General features: G+C 35.5%; 2 protein-coding genes and 1 pseudogene across 3 annotated transcripts; 1 reads left to right on the top strand and 2 right to left on the bottom strand.

Annotated features, from left to right (window-relative positions):
• On the bottom strand, positions 1-2,227 carry LOC103336455 (putative indole-3-pyruvate monooxygenase YUCCA10). The gene is made up of 4 exons (XM_008239497.3): positions 1,616-2,227; positions 1,030-1,260; positions 397-519; positions 1-231 (listed from the first exon to the last, which is right to left on the bottom strand). The coding sequence occupies exons 1-4, from the start codon at positions 2,225-2,227 to the stop codon at positions 43-45; spliced, it is 1,155 nt and encodes a 384-aa protein (XP_008237719.2). The 3' UTR covers positions 1-42.
• A 6,168-nt stretch (positions 2,228-8,395) lies between these two features.
• LOC103336456 (uncharacterized) lies at positions 8,396-12,790 on the top strand. 2 transcript variants are annotated; one of them, XM_008239499.2, is made up of 8 exons: positions 8,396-8,741; positions 9,368-10,088; positions 10,177-10,374; positions 10,460-10,799; positions 11,296-11,393; positions 11,457-11,651; positions 11,824-11,916; positions 11,988-12,790. In XM_008239499.2, exons 2-8 carry the CDS (start codon positions 9,429-9,431, stop codon positions 12,627-12,629), a joined length of 2,226 nt encoding a protein of 741 aa, XP_008237721.2. In that variant the 5' UTR covers positions 8,396-8,741; positions 9,368-9,428; the 3' UTR covers positions 12,630-12,790. The 2 variants fall into 2 exon arrangements, with proteins under 2 accessions (XP_008237721.2, XP_088909946.1); XM_089053820.1 differs by having other exon boundaries at positions 8,396-8,982.
• A 2,722-nt stretch (positions 12,791-15,512) lies between these two features.
• Positions 15,513-15,906, bottom strand: LOC103336457 (protein yippee-like pseudogene; annotated as a pseudogene).
• Positions 15,907-16,400: the final 494 nt, after the last annotated feature.

Here is a 16,400-nt window from a genome sequence, read left to right as displayed (position 1 = left end):
CAATATAAATCTAAAATCAGCTTGTAAATATAGTCGAGCTGGTCAGTTAACTCTTTTCTTGTTCTGATCCAAAGCAAAGCTAATGTCGCTTATTATCATTTGCGCATCATGTGAAATGCCAAATAATCCACGCCTTGAAAATCCAGCACAGTAAAGACCGTTCTTCCCCTTCCAGTTATTTGGGAAACTTTGTTTCGGCATTCCATCGTCATTGAAGAGATGGTGCCCATCCTGCAACATTTCCAAGTACATCAGCAAAATAAAACGTAGTGGAGCTTTATATTTCCATTAATAAACTGCCCTAATTCGCTCACGCCATCGTAAGAATTCGACTCTCATTCTACTCTTTTGAACTAGCAAAAGAAAAGAAAAATATTCAAAATCATAAGTAATAACCTTCAGCCAATTTAGCACAGTGCTTTTGTAGCCAGTAGCGAATACAATAGCATCAAAGCGATCTTTGCAGCCATTCTCAAACTCGATATTGTCTCCTTGGATGCTTGTGATGGATGGAACGACCTGGGGAAGATTGTCAATGTTATCATCACCAACTCATGTAAAGGGAAATAACTTACCATAAAAAGGTAAGTAATTTGAGTGACTACAGAATAAAGAAGGAATCATCGTGAATCTACACACACATATTTATATAGAATAATATTCTCTTGTTAGATTGTCTATTTGAAATACTAATTAAATAAAAAAATTATTAACCTCTAAAATAAATATTTTTTTTAGTACAAGCGTTAGTATAAACTAGAGAATTTATGAGAATGTGGGATTTCTTACACACACACATAACTATGATGCCGTGAGGATTTAAACTTAAGACCTCTAGTCTACAAGTCAAGGCTCTTAAAATCTGTCGTGCAATGCTAGATTTTTCAGAAAAATTTATTAAAGACAAAACTTAATTTTTGTTTAAATGTAGCGTGCGATATTTCAAAAGAAAACACTGATTTATATTAGTTTCTGTATATATATAATTTATTTTAAAAAATGAAGTTATCATATTCATTGCATATTTACCTTTAATTCTCCGGTCCTGATCTTGTTAACGCTCCCTACATCAATGATGGGGGCTTGACCCTTTTCCTTGAGAAAAAACGGTCCTCTTTTGGGCCTTCGAATTCCGTACTTGGATAAATCTCCAAACCTTAATTTGCTTAAGACAACCATAACGGTGTCGACCAAATTAATAGGAATGTATTTTGCCATGACCATTCCAAGGAACACAATTTCCTTGGTGAGAACATGTATCTGAAAATTTTATATGTGATAATAAATTAGGTACTAATAAAGAAAGAAAGGAAGAAAGAAAAAGAAAAATATCTAAAGAAGAATTTAATTTGGAAAAATACTAGTCTTACCATATTTGTATACCACATTCATATACCACTCTATGTGGCAAATGAGGTGAACAACCACATCAATTAAAATTAATTTAACATTTTCTTTTATGATTTCTTGATACTTTTTAATTGATGTGGTTGTCCACTTCATTCGTCGCATAAGGTGGTATGAGAATGTAATATACAAATGTGGTAAGACTAGCATTACTCTTTAATTTGTAGGTAGAGATTAAAAAGAAAGAAATATAAGAGAAAAGTTTTACCGGAGTACGGACAACAATGGAAGTATTTGCACCCGAATTTGATAAATCATAAGCAATTTCCATGCCTGAGTTCCCACAACCAACGACCAAAACATTTTTCCCACCATATTTCTTGCCATTTTCATACTTACTTGAATGCATGAACTCCCCTCCAAAACTATCCAGGCCTTGCACTTGAGGAATATAACCCTCACTATTTTCACCACTTGCAACCACAAGAAACTTACCGATGTAAATTTCTTGCGCATCCAAAGATGTGTTCTTCACAATGACGCTCCATTTTTCAGCATCCGCGTCGTAGAAAGCAGTCTCCACGATGCGGTGGTACAGAGGTTGTATCTTGAAATGAGACACATAAGAATCCAAGTATTCAACAAACTGATCCTTGGGGACATACTTCGGTGCATTTGGAGGAAAAGGCATATGGGGAAGCTCGCAAAATTGCTTTGCCAAATGAAGCTTCAGACGATCATACGACCTTTTCTTCCAAAGAGAAGCATAGCAATCTTCTCTTTCAAGTACAACGTTTGAAATATTAAGGCGGTTGAGACATGCAGAGGTTGCAATGCCGGCAGGACCAGCACCTACAATCACAACATCCACTTGCTCCATTTTAGGACGGCAGGAAGAAAAAAAACCGACAATGAAAAATGTTTTCAAATTCGATTAAAGGGTTTTCGAGGTTTGCAAAAGAAAGAAGAGACTTTGAATCCAGGTGGTTTATAGATTTGAGTTTCCTATGTTTATATAGCAGACCGTTGGATGATATATTTGGCATTTAATTAATGGTAGTTGGTAGCACAATGTTTTGTGGAACTTCTATATATATAATTATCCAAATACAAAGTACTAAGATAATTCAAGAAAAATATATGAATTTGAATTTGCAATTTCCCTTTTTTTTTAATATCTAAATAAAAGTGTTTCCAAACTGTGATAATCACCTTAATTAGAGACAGGTCATACTAAAATAGGCCCTTACAACTTAAAAACTCTAGACGATAACCCACTAAACGCTTAAATTTTGATAAAATTTGTCTATGTAGGTTGATTTATTTACAAATCATGCCACTAGATCTTTATTTGGTTGCTAACCGTTGTTCAATCACCTAATTAAGGCAAATAAATAATACATCACTGCACATTTATGTTTCCACTCCCATAAATAATGGGCTACAATCAAATTACTTCAAATATTCCCTCATAACCTCCTATAGCTCGAATAAATGAATTTTATTATCAGTCCCCTTCTATTGAGGGATCCCTCAAATAATTTTATTTGAGGGACGCCCTTTAGGGTACCCTACAATTTTTTTTCCAATGATCAAAACCATCTATTTTTTAGGTCTTCATTCATAGATCATCCTTACAAAAAATTAGACAATTTGGAAACCGTTTCGACATCCAATTGTGTCATACAAGATCAATGAACACGGTGCTTCAAGAAAGTATTAAAATTTCAATAACTCAATTGAATGATCAAATGATATCGGATTCAAGTGATTTTTTGTAGAGATGATCTTTGAATGTGTATCTACAAAATAGACGGTTTGGATTAGTGAAATACAATCCGGAGTGAGCCCTACAAGGGGTATCCCTCAAATAAGCTTATTTGAGGGATCCCTCAACTGAAGCTCTCTGTTTTATTATACCTAATATCTTACAATTATATTTCAACATTATGTAATATCTTCCAATGATATAGATGTATATGTATAATATATATTCTAACGGTAATGCTACGGGCACCAATTCTTTTTCCCAATTTTTTGTTACCAATTGACGTGGCATATGACATGTCAATCCAAGTCATGCGCCGCATCCTCATTTTATTTTGTCTTATTTTTTTAATACAAATTTATAAATAAACCCTGAACTCTAAACATGTCTTCTTCTTTTTTTATTAACCTGGTATTAATTTTTATAAATTTATGTGTTTATCTCCTTAACAATCATCTCCACCATCGTTCATCCATGGTACCCAGCCACGACCCATGAACGGTACGCCCTCCATTGCCGCTCTACACAGCTCCTCCGTAGCCTCTTTCGTAGTCACCACCACCATCACTCAAATTTTTCAGAAAAATTTAGGGGAAAAAATCCAGATGGAAGAACACCATTAATTTTTTTTTATTACATGAAAGAAAAGAAAAATACCAGTTGCATGGAATACTCATCTATATATGTAATTCCATAAGATCGGTTTTTTCCCTTTTTCTTTTTCATGGAATAACATAAAATCTTCAATGTATCTTTAGGAGTGCAAAGAAGAAAAAGCAATAATACTGATTCACAAACCCAGATGAGCATCACCATACACATATAGAAACGAGCAGAAGAAACCAGATCTGAGTCTCAACTTTGATGAACTTGGAAGACCATCAACTATGAGAACCCCATCAAGAAAGATGAAGGGCTCGGGACCAAACCAGAGGTGCACCTCGTTGCCCAGTCTGTAATATATGTGCTTGGTTGATAGCCATGGAACCCAACACCAACTATTACTAGGGTGCAGAGGGAGCACCATAGATCCTCAATGAGCAAGTTTGAAAACATTTTTTATTTTTTTTTAAGTTTAGTTAAAACTTTAAATTTTGGGTAATTAAAAAGATGATGTGGCAAATTACATGTATTGCCATGTCATATGCCACATCAATTGGTAACCAAAAGTTAGTAAAAGAGTTGGTGATCGTAGCATTACCGAATACAATAACAGTTTAGTTGTGGGTATTCTAGGAATTGAAAAAGTACAATAAATTCAATTTTGCACTTGATTAGGTAACTTGCCGTTTTGGATCATAATCATTGAGTTTTATTTAGAAAAAACATAATTTTATTCCGACAAAAATAAAGAGATGAGTTGTAGTTGAGGAAAGATGACTTTCAAAGGGTTAAAGCTAAATGTACTATAAATTATTCACGTAATTGGTTGGGGGAGGAACCTTAGCAGTAAAATATCTCCTAAGGAATGGGTGAGATTCATATTTTTTTGCTTGTTTAGAAAATTCATGGTTTCATGGAATCCATAGTTTCACATATATGTTGGAACGGTCGAAGAGAGTTTTAAATGGCTACAAAACTTTGATCAACTAACATACATGCACTTGAAATCAGTTTAACAAATTTCGACCAAAAAAGGAAAAAAGAAATCAGTTTAACAATTTATTCTTTGATTAATTAACATGCATTGCTTGATGAACTCGTGACTTTGCATGTATTCATATATCATTAAAGAAACAATTAATTAGTTTAATTATCACATTACACATGACAATCCAAATTAAGGTTACATAACATACCACAATTAGATCGATCCAATTTCCAATGATTCGGGAAGCTTTTTCTTGGCATTCCAACTGATAGTTCTCATCCTTCAGGAGAAGGCAAAAAAAAAAAAAAAAAAAACAGACATCAGTTAAAACAAACATAAACACAAAGATTTAGTTTAAGATCCTCTTTGTACATGTTATAAACAGCATTTAGATATAATTAATGCATACCTTGAACCAGTTTAGGACAGTTCTTTTGTAGCCTGTACAAAATATAATAGCATCGTGCCATTTAAAGTAGCCATTCTTAAATTTGATTATGTTCCTTCTATGTTTGTTATGGATGGCAAGACCTGATGAGGAATATTTCATCAATTTTTATTGAATATTGTCACCAAACATGACAAAGGTGATCATGTCATATTATATAGAAAATTAATGAGAGATAAATTCGATCATCAATTAAGGAATTGATGTGAAATTATGAAGATATAAATTACACATGCATGTGTAAGTATCTTTATTTCTCTAGCTTTAATTTTCTTAACACAAGCCCAACGTGCGGGGGCTCAACTTTGACAAAATGAATGACAACCCAAATGCAATGGAGATGGAGGGTGATGTACAAGAAGAATATCATATTACTCAAGGATCCGAAGTACAATAAGTAGAAACATTAAGGAACAAGATTGCTGCAAGTTCAATGCATTCATCTTCTTAGACATTTTCTATAGTTCCATGTATTTAAGTCTAGTTTCAAATTTTTTTTTTATTGCTATAATTTGAACCTTATATTTAAATTTTTTTCGGTATTTAAAAATTCTAACATCAGTAAATCCAGGCAGCAGCCTAGACAAGTCTTGCTTTTGGGCTTGCCCAAGTTGATGGAGCCCACTTCTTGTCCAGGCTAGCCTTCACCGATGGAGTTGGTTTTGGGGGCTAGGGGGCCTTCTGTCCATGCTGGCCTGCATGGGTGGAAGTGCTCTTAGGATTTCTTTGGACTTCTATATATAGCGGCTTGGAGTGGAGGGCTTTATATAGAAGCACAAGCAGCAAAAAGAGTAGACTACTCATTGAGAAGAAATCTTCTTGATATATTTGCAAGTCTACAAGGAAAATGACATCAGTGTGGCCAGGGCTTGAAAAACCAAATGGTTTTAGAGGCGTAAAGAAAATGGCACCAGTGTGACCAGGGCTCGAGAAACTGAAGGAGTTTGGTGGCAAAGAGAAAATGGTGTCGGTGTGGCCAAGGCTCGAGAAATCTAAAGATTTGGGAAGGAGAAAAAAACATGGCCCCAGTGTGGCTAGGACTAAGAGCATGTCCACCGCTGCACCAAACCTGGGCAAAAGGCCTCCCGCAACCCATTTCCAGCTCCAAGATAAGAATGAGCCAGCAAATGGTGGGTCCCACTACTGGGCAAGCCCACGGCTAATCTTGCTGGGCATCAAAACTCGGCCGACGTTGATTTTCAATTTTTTTTTACTGTTGGACCCACCAGCCCACATTGCCCAATGATTACATTCCATGTGGCTTCTCCTGGAGCCTCCGATCAAAAAATCTTGCACAATCCAACGGTTGTTCAATTTTTGGCTTAAAAAAATTGAAAAAAAATCAAAAAATTTTAAAAAAAATATCAAAAAATTCTGGAAATTTTTTCTATACATACCTACCAATATTATTCACTTTCCACACCAATTTAATTTCAAAATTTTATCGAAAATGTTATCTTGATTTTTAGGTGAGGATTTTACGATAAATATTAACACTTGGGAATTGAAAATCTTATCCGAAAAGCTTATCAAAATCAATGGTTTAAGAATAAAAAATAAAAAATAATTTTAAGTGAATAGTAATTGCCTTAGACTTGCCCTAGACTTAGCCCTCATGGGTGGAACCACAAATGGCAAGGCTAACACTATTCACGTGAATAGTGGCAGTCCTTGATTGCCCTTGCCTTAGCCTTAGCCCTTGTGGGTGGAGATGCTCTAATAAACTGAAAGACTTGGTTGATGCAAAGGGAATTGAGATCGGCCAGTATCCGGTGTGGCGAGGACGTGATGGACTGGCTCTATCGTCCAATTGTTTTGTTGTTGAGTTCCCATCATTTTCCTTCTAATCTAATTCCTTCTTGTGCACAAATACGTTATGTTTGGTTGTTCTCTCATTCTCTCTTAGTAATAGTCAGCTTTCTTTTTCTTTTTTAAGATACATACTAATGTAATTTTTAAATTGAAAACCAAAATTCCGTGTTTGGATATAAAATAAAAAAAAAATAAAGAAATCCAAAAATTCCATGTGGGAAAAAAAAAAAGGAATTTGAAAGTGACAAATCTCAACTTTAAATTATATCTAAATAGTTATCATTCATAAAATTCTAAAGTACCGCCAATCTTCCTCACAATGTTTTACCTAAATTTGAACATGAAAAAAAGTTACTCAAAATTGTATAGGAGCGATTGTCAGAAACTTTGTATCAAATTTCCTGATATTTTTCCGACTCTTTTATATATTATAATTCTTTTAAAATATATCTCAAATTACACTTGACACAACTAGCATAAACACATTTTGAGTTGAGCCAAATTTATTTTATGGGTCTTGTGATTGGATATGGCCTGACTTGAGTAGTACCATTTCTTTTCACATAAAAGTAGGGGTGGCATTTTAAACCGAAAAATCGAAAAATCGCAAAAACCAACCGATAATTTACCGCAATGAAACCGCAATCGCGGTAAACCGAACTGCATTTGCGGTATTAAGAGCCGAACCACATTTACGGTTGCGGTTGCGGTATTTGATTTTCAAAACTTGCGGTTACCGCAAACCGCAAAGTATAGCCACACGGATGATAAAGTTGAATTTTACAAGGAAATGGAACATATGACAACTTGTAAGTAATTAGTTTATTTATGCTAATGTTATTTATGCTTCTTCTTATAATAAAATGTACTAAACTATGTTGTTTTATTTGTAGATAACATTGGTGCTCAAACAACACAATGAGGTTCTTCAAATCCACTCACCACCAACACTTGAGTTTGTAACTTTAGTTTGTAACATTGGTGCATTACATTTTCCTTTTAGTTTGTAACTTTAATTAACTTTGAATTGGATTTTTCTTTTTTGTTGTAACTTTAATTCATTTTACTTTGCATTTTCCTTTTGGTTTATAACTTTAACGGATTTGGAATTGGAATGCTTGAGAAGTTTAACTTTAATTGGAATGCTTGGAATTGTAACTTTAATTTTCTTAGGTTGTGAATGCTTGAGAAGTTGAAGAGATTGTGAATTTATATATGTTTGAGAAATTGAGGTTGTGTATTTATTTATTTAGGTTGTGAATTTATATTTTTGTGAATGCTTGAGAACTCGCGGTTTTAAACCGCAAATTCGCTGTAACCGACCGCATTTTGCGGTTTCAAAAATCACCAAACCGCAAATAGTCGGTCGGTTTGCGGTTTGAGTAAAAATTCGAGGTTACCGAACCGTAACCACCCCTACATAAAAGTGCTTGATGGGATTACTTAATTATGCTTTGTCATGATCAATTTAATACTTGATTGGAAAAAAAAAGTATCTTGTCATTCTTGCTGTTCAGCGCGCTTTTCCAAGAGGAGTTTTCTGCTTTGTCATGATCACAAGAGTAAAACAGTGACAGGCCTGTGAATTTCCTCTTCTAGAGAGAGGAGTGAGAGAGTGAAGCTTTTGTGTTGTGCAGAGAGAGAAGCGTTAAGCTTTTGTGTGTGCAGAGAGGGAAGAGTGAAACTTTTGTGTCGTGCACAGAGAGAAGAACGAAGCTTTGTGTTGTGAAGAAATTGAAGAGTGAAGCTTTTAGGTTGTGAAGAACTGACTTCAGGTGAGAGAAAATAGCAAATATTCCCCATCTTCTCTCCCTGAGCTTTTGGCCTTCTTCTTTAAGGGGGGAAAAAAAAGACAAGTTTTTTCTTTCTCGTTTGCTTTGGCTCTGCAATCCTTTCGCAAATTAGAGACAAAATAAACAAAATAAAGCAGCTTGCAATGATTGCATTCTCTGTTCTGCATTCCAACGGGATCAAAAGCGAATAATAGCTTTTTCTACACTTCTTCGGTTTGTAAAAGTATTGAGCTTTCTCAAATCCTTGTACTTATTCAAACTGACTGTATTTGTAGAAATTAGCCCGCATGCATCTCCTGATTTTTGTTCTCATTGTCATTGTTTAACTGGTTGTGTATTGTGTGACTATTTTGAGTTTGAAAATTTGCATGTCTTGGGTTCTCATTGGGGAGCTGATTGGCTTATCTTGCTTTTATATTTTGCCTTTTCCTTTTCTCGTTTAGAATATATAGATCATATGAACGTCATGTGTAAAACTGATGTGGGTTTGTAGATGTTGAAGTGATTTGGGTTCCACAATGAGGGCCAAAATCATAAGCAATTTTCTACTATTTCTGTTGTCAGTAAGGTCCTTAAAAGCCTTTTCCACCACTTTCTTCTTCCTGCAGGTTAAGCTAATCAGCAATAGTACTCAGTCTTGTATATTGTGTTGATTGTTATACCCAAAAGATGGGCATTGACCAGGTGCTTGATGGCATAAATAATTTGAAGGAATGGAAGATTGACAAAAGAGTTAAACAGAGAATTAAAGACTCCGGCTTTGATGGGTTACTGAGGCTCACTACTTTTCCAGTGAACCATGATTTACCCCTATTATCTGCACTTGTAGAATCCTATGATGTAAAAAGCAGATGTTTCGTCTTTAATGGTCATAAACTTGTTTTTGGTTTAGAAGATGTATTGTATATAACAGGGTTGCCAGTAGATGGTAATCCTGTGACGGGTATTGATTCAAAAGGGAATGAGCTTTGTATGAAATACTTAGGTCGTAATGTTTGCGATAAAACGAGAACTGGTTTCACTAATTCAGCATGGCTTAGGAAGAATTTTGAGGTAGTTCCTGAGACTATTGATCAAGATAGTCCTGAGATTGAACCTTATGTTCGAGCTTTTCTGCTGTATCTTATAGGCTCCTTAGTTGTTCCGAGTTATTACGGAGCGAATGTTCCTGTTATGTATCTTTCTCTTATGGAAAATCTTCAAAGCATAAAGGATTATGCATGGGGTGCTGCTTTATTAGCTCATCTTCATCTTTCCATGGAGAATTTTAAGCAATCTTATTCACCACGCCGAAGAAACATATTGATCGGACACAGCTATTCTCTTATGGTAAGCAATAATTTTGTTAGTGTTAATCCATTGTTAAATTTTCATGTTCCAAATCTGATTAACAATTTTATCATTTTCTTTTTTGCAGGTTTTTGCAATGGAGCGTATACCTAAGCTGCTGCTGAGATTTTGTTTGAATGGAGCTAATCCGGTGGATGATTATCTTCCAACAACGTTTCCTTTGTTGGCAGGATGGACAAAACTCCTGTGCGAGCCCTCCAATACTGAAGAAAAAATTACTAAACAAGAATATCTTCAAATTCTGGATGGGTTAAAGGAGGATGATGTTAGTGTTTTTGCGCTTTGATTTTCCTTTCATTGATTGGTTCTTCTTTCGTTTTACAGGCTATTATCTTTTCGTTTTCTTGTAGATTGTATGGCAGCCATACAAAAGGCTACCTTGTGATTTTCTTCCACAGTATTGTGCCGGGCAGGAGAAAATTGGCATGTCGCGGACAATCCTCCTTTGCTATGAGAAGGCTGTGTATCATCGTCCTGATTTAAGTCCAAAGCAATTTGGCATTCAGGAAGTGAATACCAATATGTTGCGCCCCCTTGTTGAGTTGGAATTGGGTTCTCGGTTTGGTCGGAAAGGAATAAATTGGGGAACATATGGGAAGTATGGATGTTACAAGGAGGAGTGGGAAAGTAGGGCCAGCTGCCTCATAATAGAATCTGCTGAAGAGGATCCTGCCCCTCCCTCGTTTGAAGGTAATTATCTACTGAGTTAGTATTGCTAAACATAATTATTGAATTATAATTATTTTTGTCTATAGATCTTTTGCAAGATATGGCTTATGACAATCTTTTTTCAATTTTCTTATGTAGATATCATAGGAAGGCTGTGCTCATAGCCTAATATCTTGTACACATGTGTGCACCCTTTTCTATGTAGTTTTTTGCATGCTGTACAGCTTGTTGTGTGCTTAATGTCTATTCTGAATTTAACTATGTTATACAGTTGATTGAGCTCTGTTTGGTAAGAAATGTGGAAGAATGGCTTCTGTGAAACTTTTGAAATGTCATTTTCACTTTTTTTTAAAATTTTTATAAATACAGCTAATTGCATATGAATCTTACAGTGATGCAATCGTTGTCTTATGGTCGTAATGTTATAGTATTAAATTAATCCTTTGTTTTTAAAAAGGCAGAGGCTTTTTTATTTGTGTTTGTAGAGTTTTCTAATAAGAAAGAAATGTATCTGCAGCACTTACTACTTTGTCCTCTCAAACCCCTTATGACCCTGACCCACAGTCTGCCAAGAGGAAGACACTTGATCATGTCGGTGACAAGCTCAAGGTTAAGGTAAGGATTTCTTTTTAAGTTGCAGACTTTCTCACCATATTAACAGACATTCCATTGTTTCAGACAAAGAAGACCTCAGGCATCCTTGTAGATACTTATGGGCCCACCAATTCCTTGCCATCATGGAACGCTATTCACCCTGAGCCCCAGTTGGTCCCATCTATAGAGTCACAATCATTTGACCTAATTGATGTGGCTCCTTTGGATGCGACTCAGCCTCCATCTACTGGGGTATTTTTAGTGGAATCTAACCAGGAGGTAAATACATTCTCTGTTTCTTTTCCTTCAGGGTTTATATCATAATACAAAATGTCTTTGTTTCTCAAGAGGTATTCTTGACGACCTATTTGTTAATCCATACCATGCTGTCACACAGCTTTCCACTTGCCTATGTGTGTTAGTCTTTAGGGTTGATGTTCTTAATTTTCAGGAGCCTGCAACCATTTGCCCCTCCAATTCAAGTTCAAGCTTGCTGATTAACCATTTTCATTCAGAATTATTTCCTACAGCCGGATCACACAAGGTCAGCTGTAGTTCTTATCTTTTATTTTTGGTTGGCTGTGTTCATCTACTAACTTCGCTGTATCCCTGTAGTTGTTGGATGAGTTGAGTTCCTTAGAGGCTGATGTTATCGATCTACTTCAGGGGTCTGTTACCCATCATTCTGATGTTCGGCCAACAACTATGCAAGCACCTGTGGAGTCTGCCAAGGAGACCATTCGAGGAATCCTTTGTCAAGGCTTTGATGCTTTAACAAATTCTGAAATGCAAGAAGCTTTTTTTGCTTCTTCAGAAGTTCTTTTGTCAGCCGATGTCTTCCCATGTGCTCATTTGAAGACTAGGTTGACAGTGTTTAGGAATGAGCTCCGGGAAAATGCTACTGCCTTTCTGCAAGCACAGACAGCTATTGATACAGCTTCGGAGTTTTCTTCTCTTCAGGAATTCTTGGAGGTGCAAGCTGTTAAAATTCCAGCCCTTCAAGAACGCTTAGGCGTGGCTGCCAAGAAGATAGCGCATCTTAGAGCAATATTAGATGCTGCCGTTGAGAGACAAACTAAGATGGATGGGGTTCTTGCTGCCTTTGTTGATAAGACTAAAATTGCCAAGCAGAAGTTGGCCTCCTTGAATCCTCAAGCAGCTGACATTGAGTCCAAGAAGCAGGCAGCCGTGAAGGTGGTCGAGCAATGCAAATCATCTTGGGTTGACCTTAGTACTAGTTTATTCAGATTCTTGTAACATTTAGTTATAAATGAGCCTCTAAAATCATATAGCTAAGGTGGCTGCTAACACACAAAGTAACTTGGAAGTGACATTAAGAAGAAAAAGAGAAGCTCTGCTGCTTGAAAAGTTTGTTTTAATCTGGTTGTGAAGTTGTGACTCCTTTTGCCTGTCCTTCATTATGATTGTAATTATGACTTTCTTTTAATGAATGGAAACTAGCTTTTTCATTCCTAATTGGGATTTTGTGTGTGTCCAATAACACTTTCTGGGTTTCAATAACAGAAGGTTCTACACATGATAACTTAAAAAGTAGTTCTCACTTTTGCTCTTGTGATTGCAGATGACCTGACTTTTTCTTCAAGAAACTGTTATATAGAAAACACACATTCCAATGGACTCATATATGTTGTTGAGATCAAATTAAAGTTGATTGCAAAAAATTAATTTTTCATACTAAGATAAATCTTCTAGGAATGTCTGTAACAATAGAGACCCTTGATAATTATGTTGTGGTGGTAGAATTGAGACCTTGATTCTTGAAGGACTTCCCGTTATAATGGGATGGATACAAATTGTCTTATGAATCTCTGTAACACTCCCGAATGAAATTATCAAATGTTAAAATTGCTATGGTTCACTCTTTTTCTTAAATTATATTTTTTATGCCAACGGGATCTAGCTCATTGGAAAAGGGCATTGACTTGCATATCAGAGGTCTCAAGTTCAAATCCCCACGGTATCATGGTTGTGCGTGTGAGAAATCCTCTTCCCCTGTAGTTAGACTATCACTTGTACTAAAAAAAACAATATATATTACAAAATAGGAAAAAGTGAATGTTTCAATTCACATCTTGCCCTACACCCAACCCAACCCACTAATGGTAGTTCTAAAATCAAATGTATTTCATTCACAATCACACCATGTTACCTTTATTATTTAATGGTACAGCCCTAATCCTAAGTTCCTAACCACATAAACCCTAAACCCCCTTAAAACGTTGTGAAATCCTAACAAACCACCCCTAGAAAATACCCTGCAATATAAACCCAATAAACTATTTATCCATCAAACAAAAAAAAATTAAAAATTATGGAACCGTGAGATAAGAAATCAAAGTTAAGAGAGAAAAAAACGCTTATATATCTAGTCTATTAGGCAATTGTATGAATGTCTGCAAAGTAAAATAATATGAAATATAACTGTTATTTTGAATGAAAATCTGAGTGGGCTTCTGGAACATGTTGAAAAACAATTAGAATTTTGATAAAAATGTTTTCTTAGGATGATTATTATTATTTTGATAAAATATGAAGGCTCAAGAATTTACAGATATTTGTCTAGAAAGTACAATTGCAATTGCTTTGGAAAATGTTAAAACAACCCCGCGTATCCTTAGACGTGAAGTTTAGGAGACATATCATTATCTCCTATTTGACCTGCATGTATGTTTAATTGGGATTTCTACTACAACTAGGATATGGATTTATGTTACAACTTCCGACATGATTTAGGATTTCTTGGGACTTCTATAAATAGAGGCGTCAAATGGAGGATTCACATAGAAAGCACACACAGGAAAAAGAGTACACTTCTACTCATTGTGAAGCATTCTTCTTGATATATTTGTGAGTTTACAAAGAAAATGACATCAGTCTGGCCCGGGCTTGAGAAACCCAAAAGTTTGGGAAGCCAAAAGAAAGTAGCACCCGTGTGGCCGGGGCTTGACAACTTGACACCGGTATGGCAAAGGCTCGAGAAACCTGAAGATTTTGGAGGCAAAAAGAAAATGGCGCCAGTATGGCCAGGGCTCGAGAAACCGAAAGAATTGGGAGGCAAAAAGAAAATGGCGCCGGTATGGCCAGGGCTAGAGAAGTCGAAAGATTTGGTCGATGCAAAGGGCAATGAGATACGCCAATACAATTGTTTTGTGGTTGAGTTCCCATCAGTTTCTTTCTAACGTAATTCCTTCTTGTGTTGCACAAGTTGTGCACAAACCCGTTGTGTTTACTTGTTCTCTCATTCTCACTTGGTATCAGTTGCGTGGGAACAAAACAAGATTAAGAAGTCAAACAACTCCTGTTTTTTCTCACAAGGACAAAAACCGTATCAGATATTCACATTTCGTACATGTTTAAATGTGGCTTTCTTTAGCAAATGACAACGAAATGATCTGCTCATCTGATGCTTGACAAAATACATATAGGAATAGGACTGGACCTCAGATGTTTAAGAGGGTTTGTTTAACACATCGCTTAAGAAGTTAAGATAATACAAATGGTTTTATTGAAAATTAAAATATGATGATGATAGTACACATCTTGATAAGCATACATTAAACTAAGATTATAACATTCTTAATTGGTTAGGTCGGCTTGTTTATATTTTAATTAAAGATAGATAACGAAAAAGTGACGTGACAGTGAAGAAAAAGATTACAGATGCAAATGAGGGAAAAAAATGTATATGGAAATAATTCATAAAGTAAATAAAAATATACAAATTTATATGGGAAATGGAAATTGCAGACAATCTTTTGGCTTGGGCCACAGAGTTAGCAAAGAGTTTTTATCAAAAATAGTCAAAATTTACCCTATACTTTCATAAATGTCAGTTTTTAATTATAAAAACTTTCAAAAATAACTAAAAACTCACTTAAATAGACATAAATGCCCTCAAAACTAAAATTCACATAAATAAATAAAAGAAAGTCAATCAGATAAATAAATAAAAAAGACTATGCCTAGAAAACTTGATTTCATATCTAAGCATAGAAATAACCTAGGACCCTAGATTACATCATCGACTAAGAAAAATCAATCCAAATGTGATAATAAGAAAAACATGGTAGCAAAGAATATACATTTTAACTAAGTGCAATTTCCTAAATGTTTGATCAATCAAGCATCATCAGCATCGCTTCCACCAATCTGAGTTTCCAGAGTTATAAAGTAGTTGCTTCCATCAGGACCAAGAATGTGGAATGTCTCAAGGATAAATTTCCCTCCGTGTACTTTTGGCTTTTCTCCTTTGCAGCCTCATATTTCCCACCCCACCATTGAACTACATGAAACGCAAAATATGTATGCAACAGTGTAATCGTGTTATCATGATCCACTCTTCTTTCTCTCCAAGTGTGACATTTACAAATTTATCAAAAAGATAAACCCTTCCATGTCTTCGGTTAACCGACTTAGAATTTTAGAAAGTATGTCATCAACAAGAGCAGGATGGGTTTTGCAGTGCTTGTAGCTAGATGTTTCCTTCAAGACTGATCCCAAACAACCTTCCCATGTCGTTACTCTAGAGTCTACATCTCTAGCTTTCTTAATTTCTCTTCCCACAGTTACAAGGGAGCATATATAGCAGCAAAATAGATTCTATGTTGCACTCTCCTTGTTTTTTTTCTTTGCCTAACTGGCTTTCTTTTATTTATTTATGTGGGTTTAGTTTTGAGGGCATTTAAGTCTATTTAAGTGAGTTTTTGGCTATTTTGAAAGTTTTTATAAAAACTGGCATTTATGAAAGCATGTGCGCACGCGGGGTGGTGGGGGTGGTAAATTTTGACTATTTTTGATAAAAACTCGTTAGCAAAGGCCATTCTCTTCTCTTTAAAACGGTGAAGAAGTTTATCATTTCAGTATATCCTTGATTTTCAATACATTTGCTTCATCAAATCCTAGTATGCTTCCTTTACTAGTAAGCTACCATGGAGTTTATTAACCAGTACAGCAAATGTATTTTTTTTGGCCTTGATCCTTATGTTTCTCAAACCACTTCTCCCAGTC

The sequence above is a fragment of the Prunus mume genome, linkage group LG6 (genome assembly GCF_029339155.1).
Source record: "Prunus mume cultivar Tortuosa linkage group LG6, ASM2933915v1, whole genome shotgun sequence".
NCBI classification, from domain to species: domain Eukaryota; kingdom Viridiplantae; phylum Streptophyta; class Magnoliopsida; order Rosales; family Rosaceae; genus Prunus; species Prunus mume.
The sequence above is the reverse complement of the archived record's forward strand: the minus strand, read 5'-3'. Positions and strand labels throughout refer to the sequence as shown.

Bases quoted from the DNA above. Each gene is read 5' to 3' on its own strand.
- LOC103336455 (XM_008239497.3), bottom strand. From the start codon at position 2,227: ATGGAGCAAGTGGATGTTGTGATTGTAGGTGCTGGTCCTGCCGGCATT. The intron at 1,261-1,615 runs GTAAAACTTTTC...TAAAATTTTCAG, and splicing joins CCATTGTTGTCCGTACTCCG to ATACATGTTCTCACCAAGGA. The intron at 232-396 runs GTTATTACTTAT...GAAATGTTGCAG, and splicing joins CTGTGCTAAATTGGCTGAAG to GATGGGCACCATCTCTTCAA.
- LOC103336456 (XM_008239499.2), top strand. From the start codon at position 9,429: ATGGGCATTGACCAGGTGCTTGATGGCATAAATAATTTGAAGGAATGG. The intron at 10,375-10,459 runs GTTAGTGTTTTT...GTTTTCTTGTAG, and splicing joins ATGGGTTAAAGGAGGATGAT to ATTGTATGGCAGCCATACAA. The intron at 11,917-11,987 runs GTCAGCTGTAGT...GTATCCCTGTAG, and splicing joins CTACAGCCGGATCACACAAG to TTGTTGGATGAGTTGAGTTC.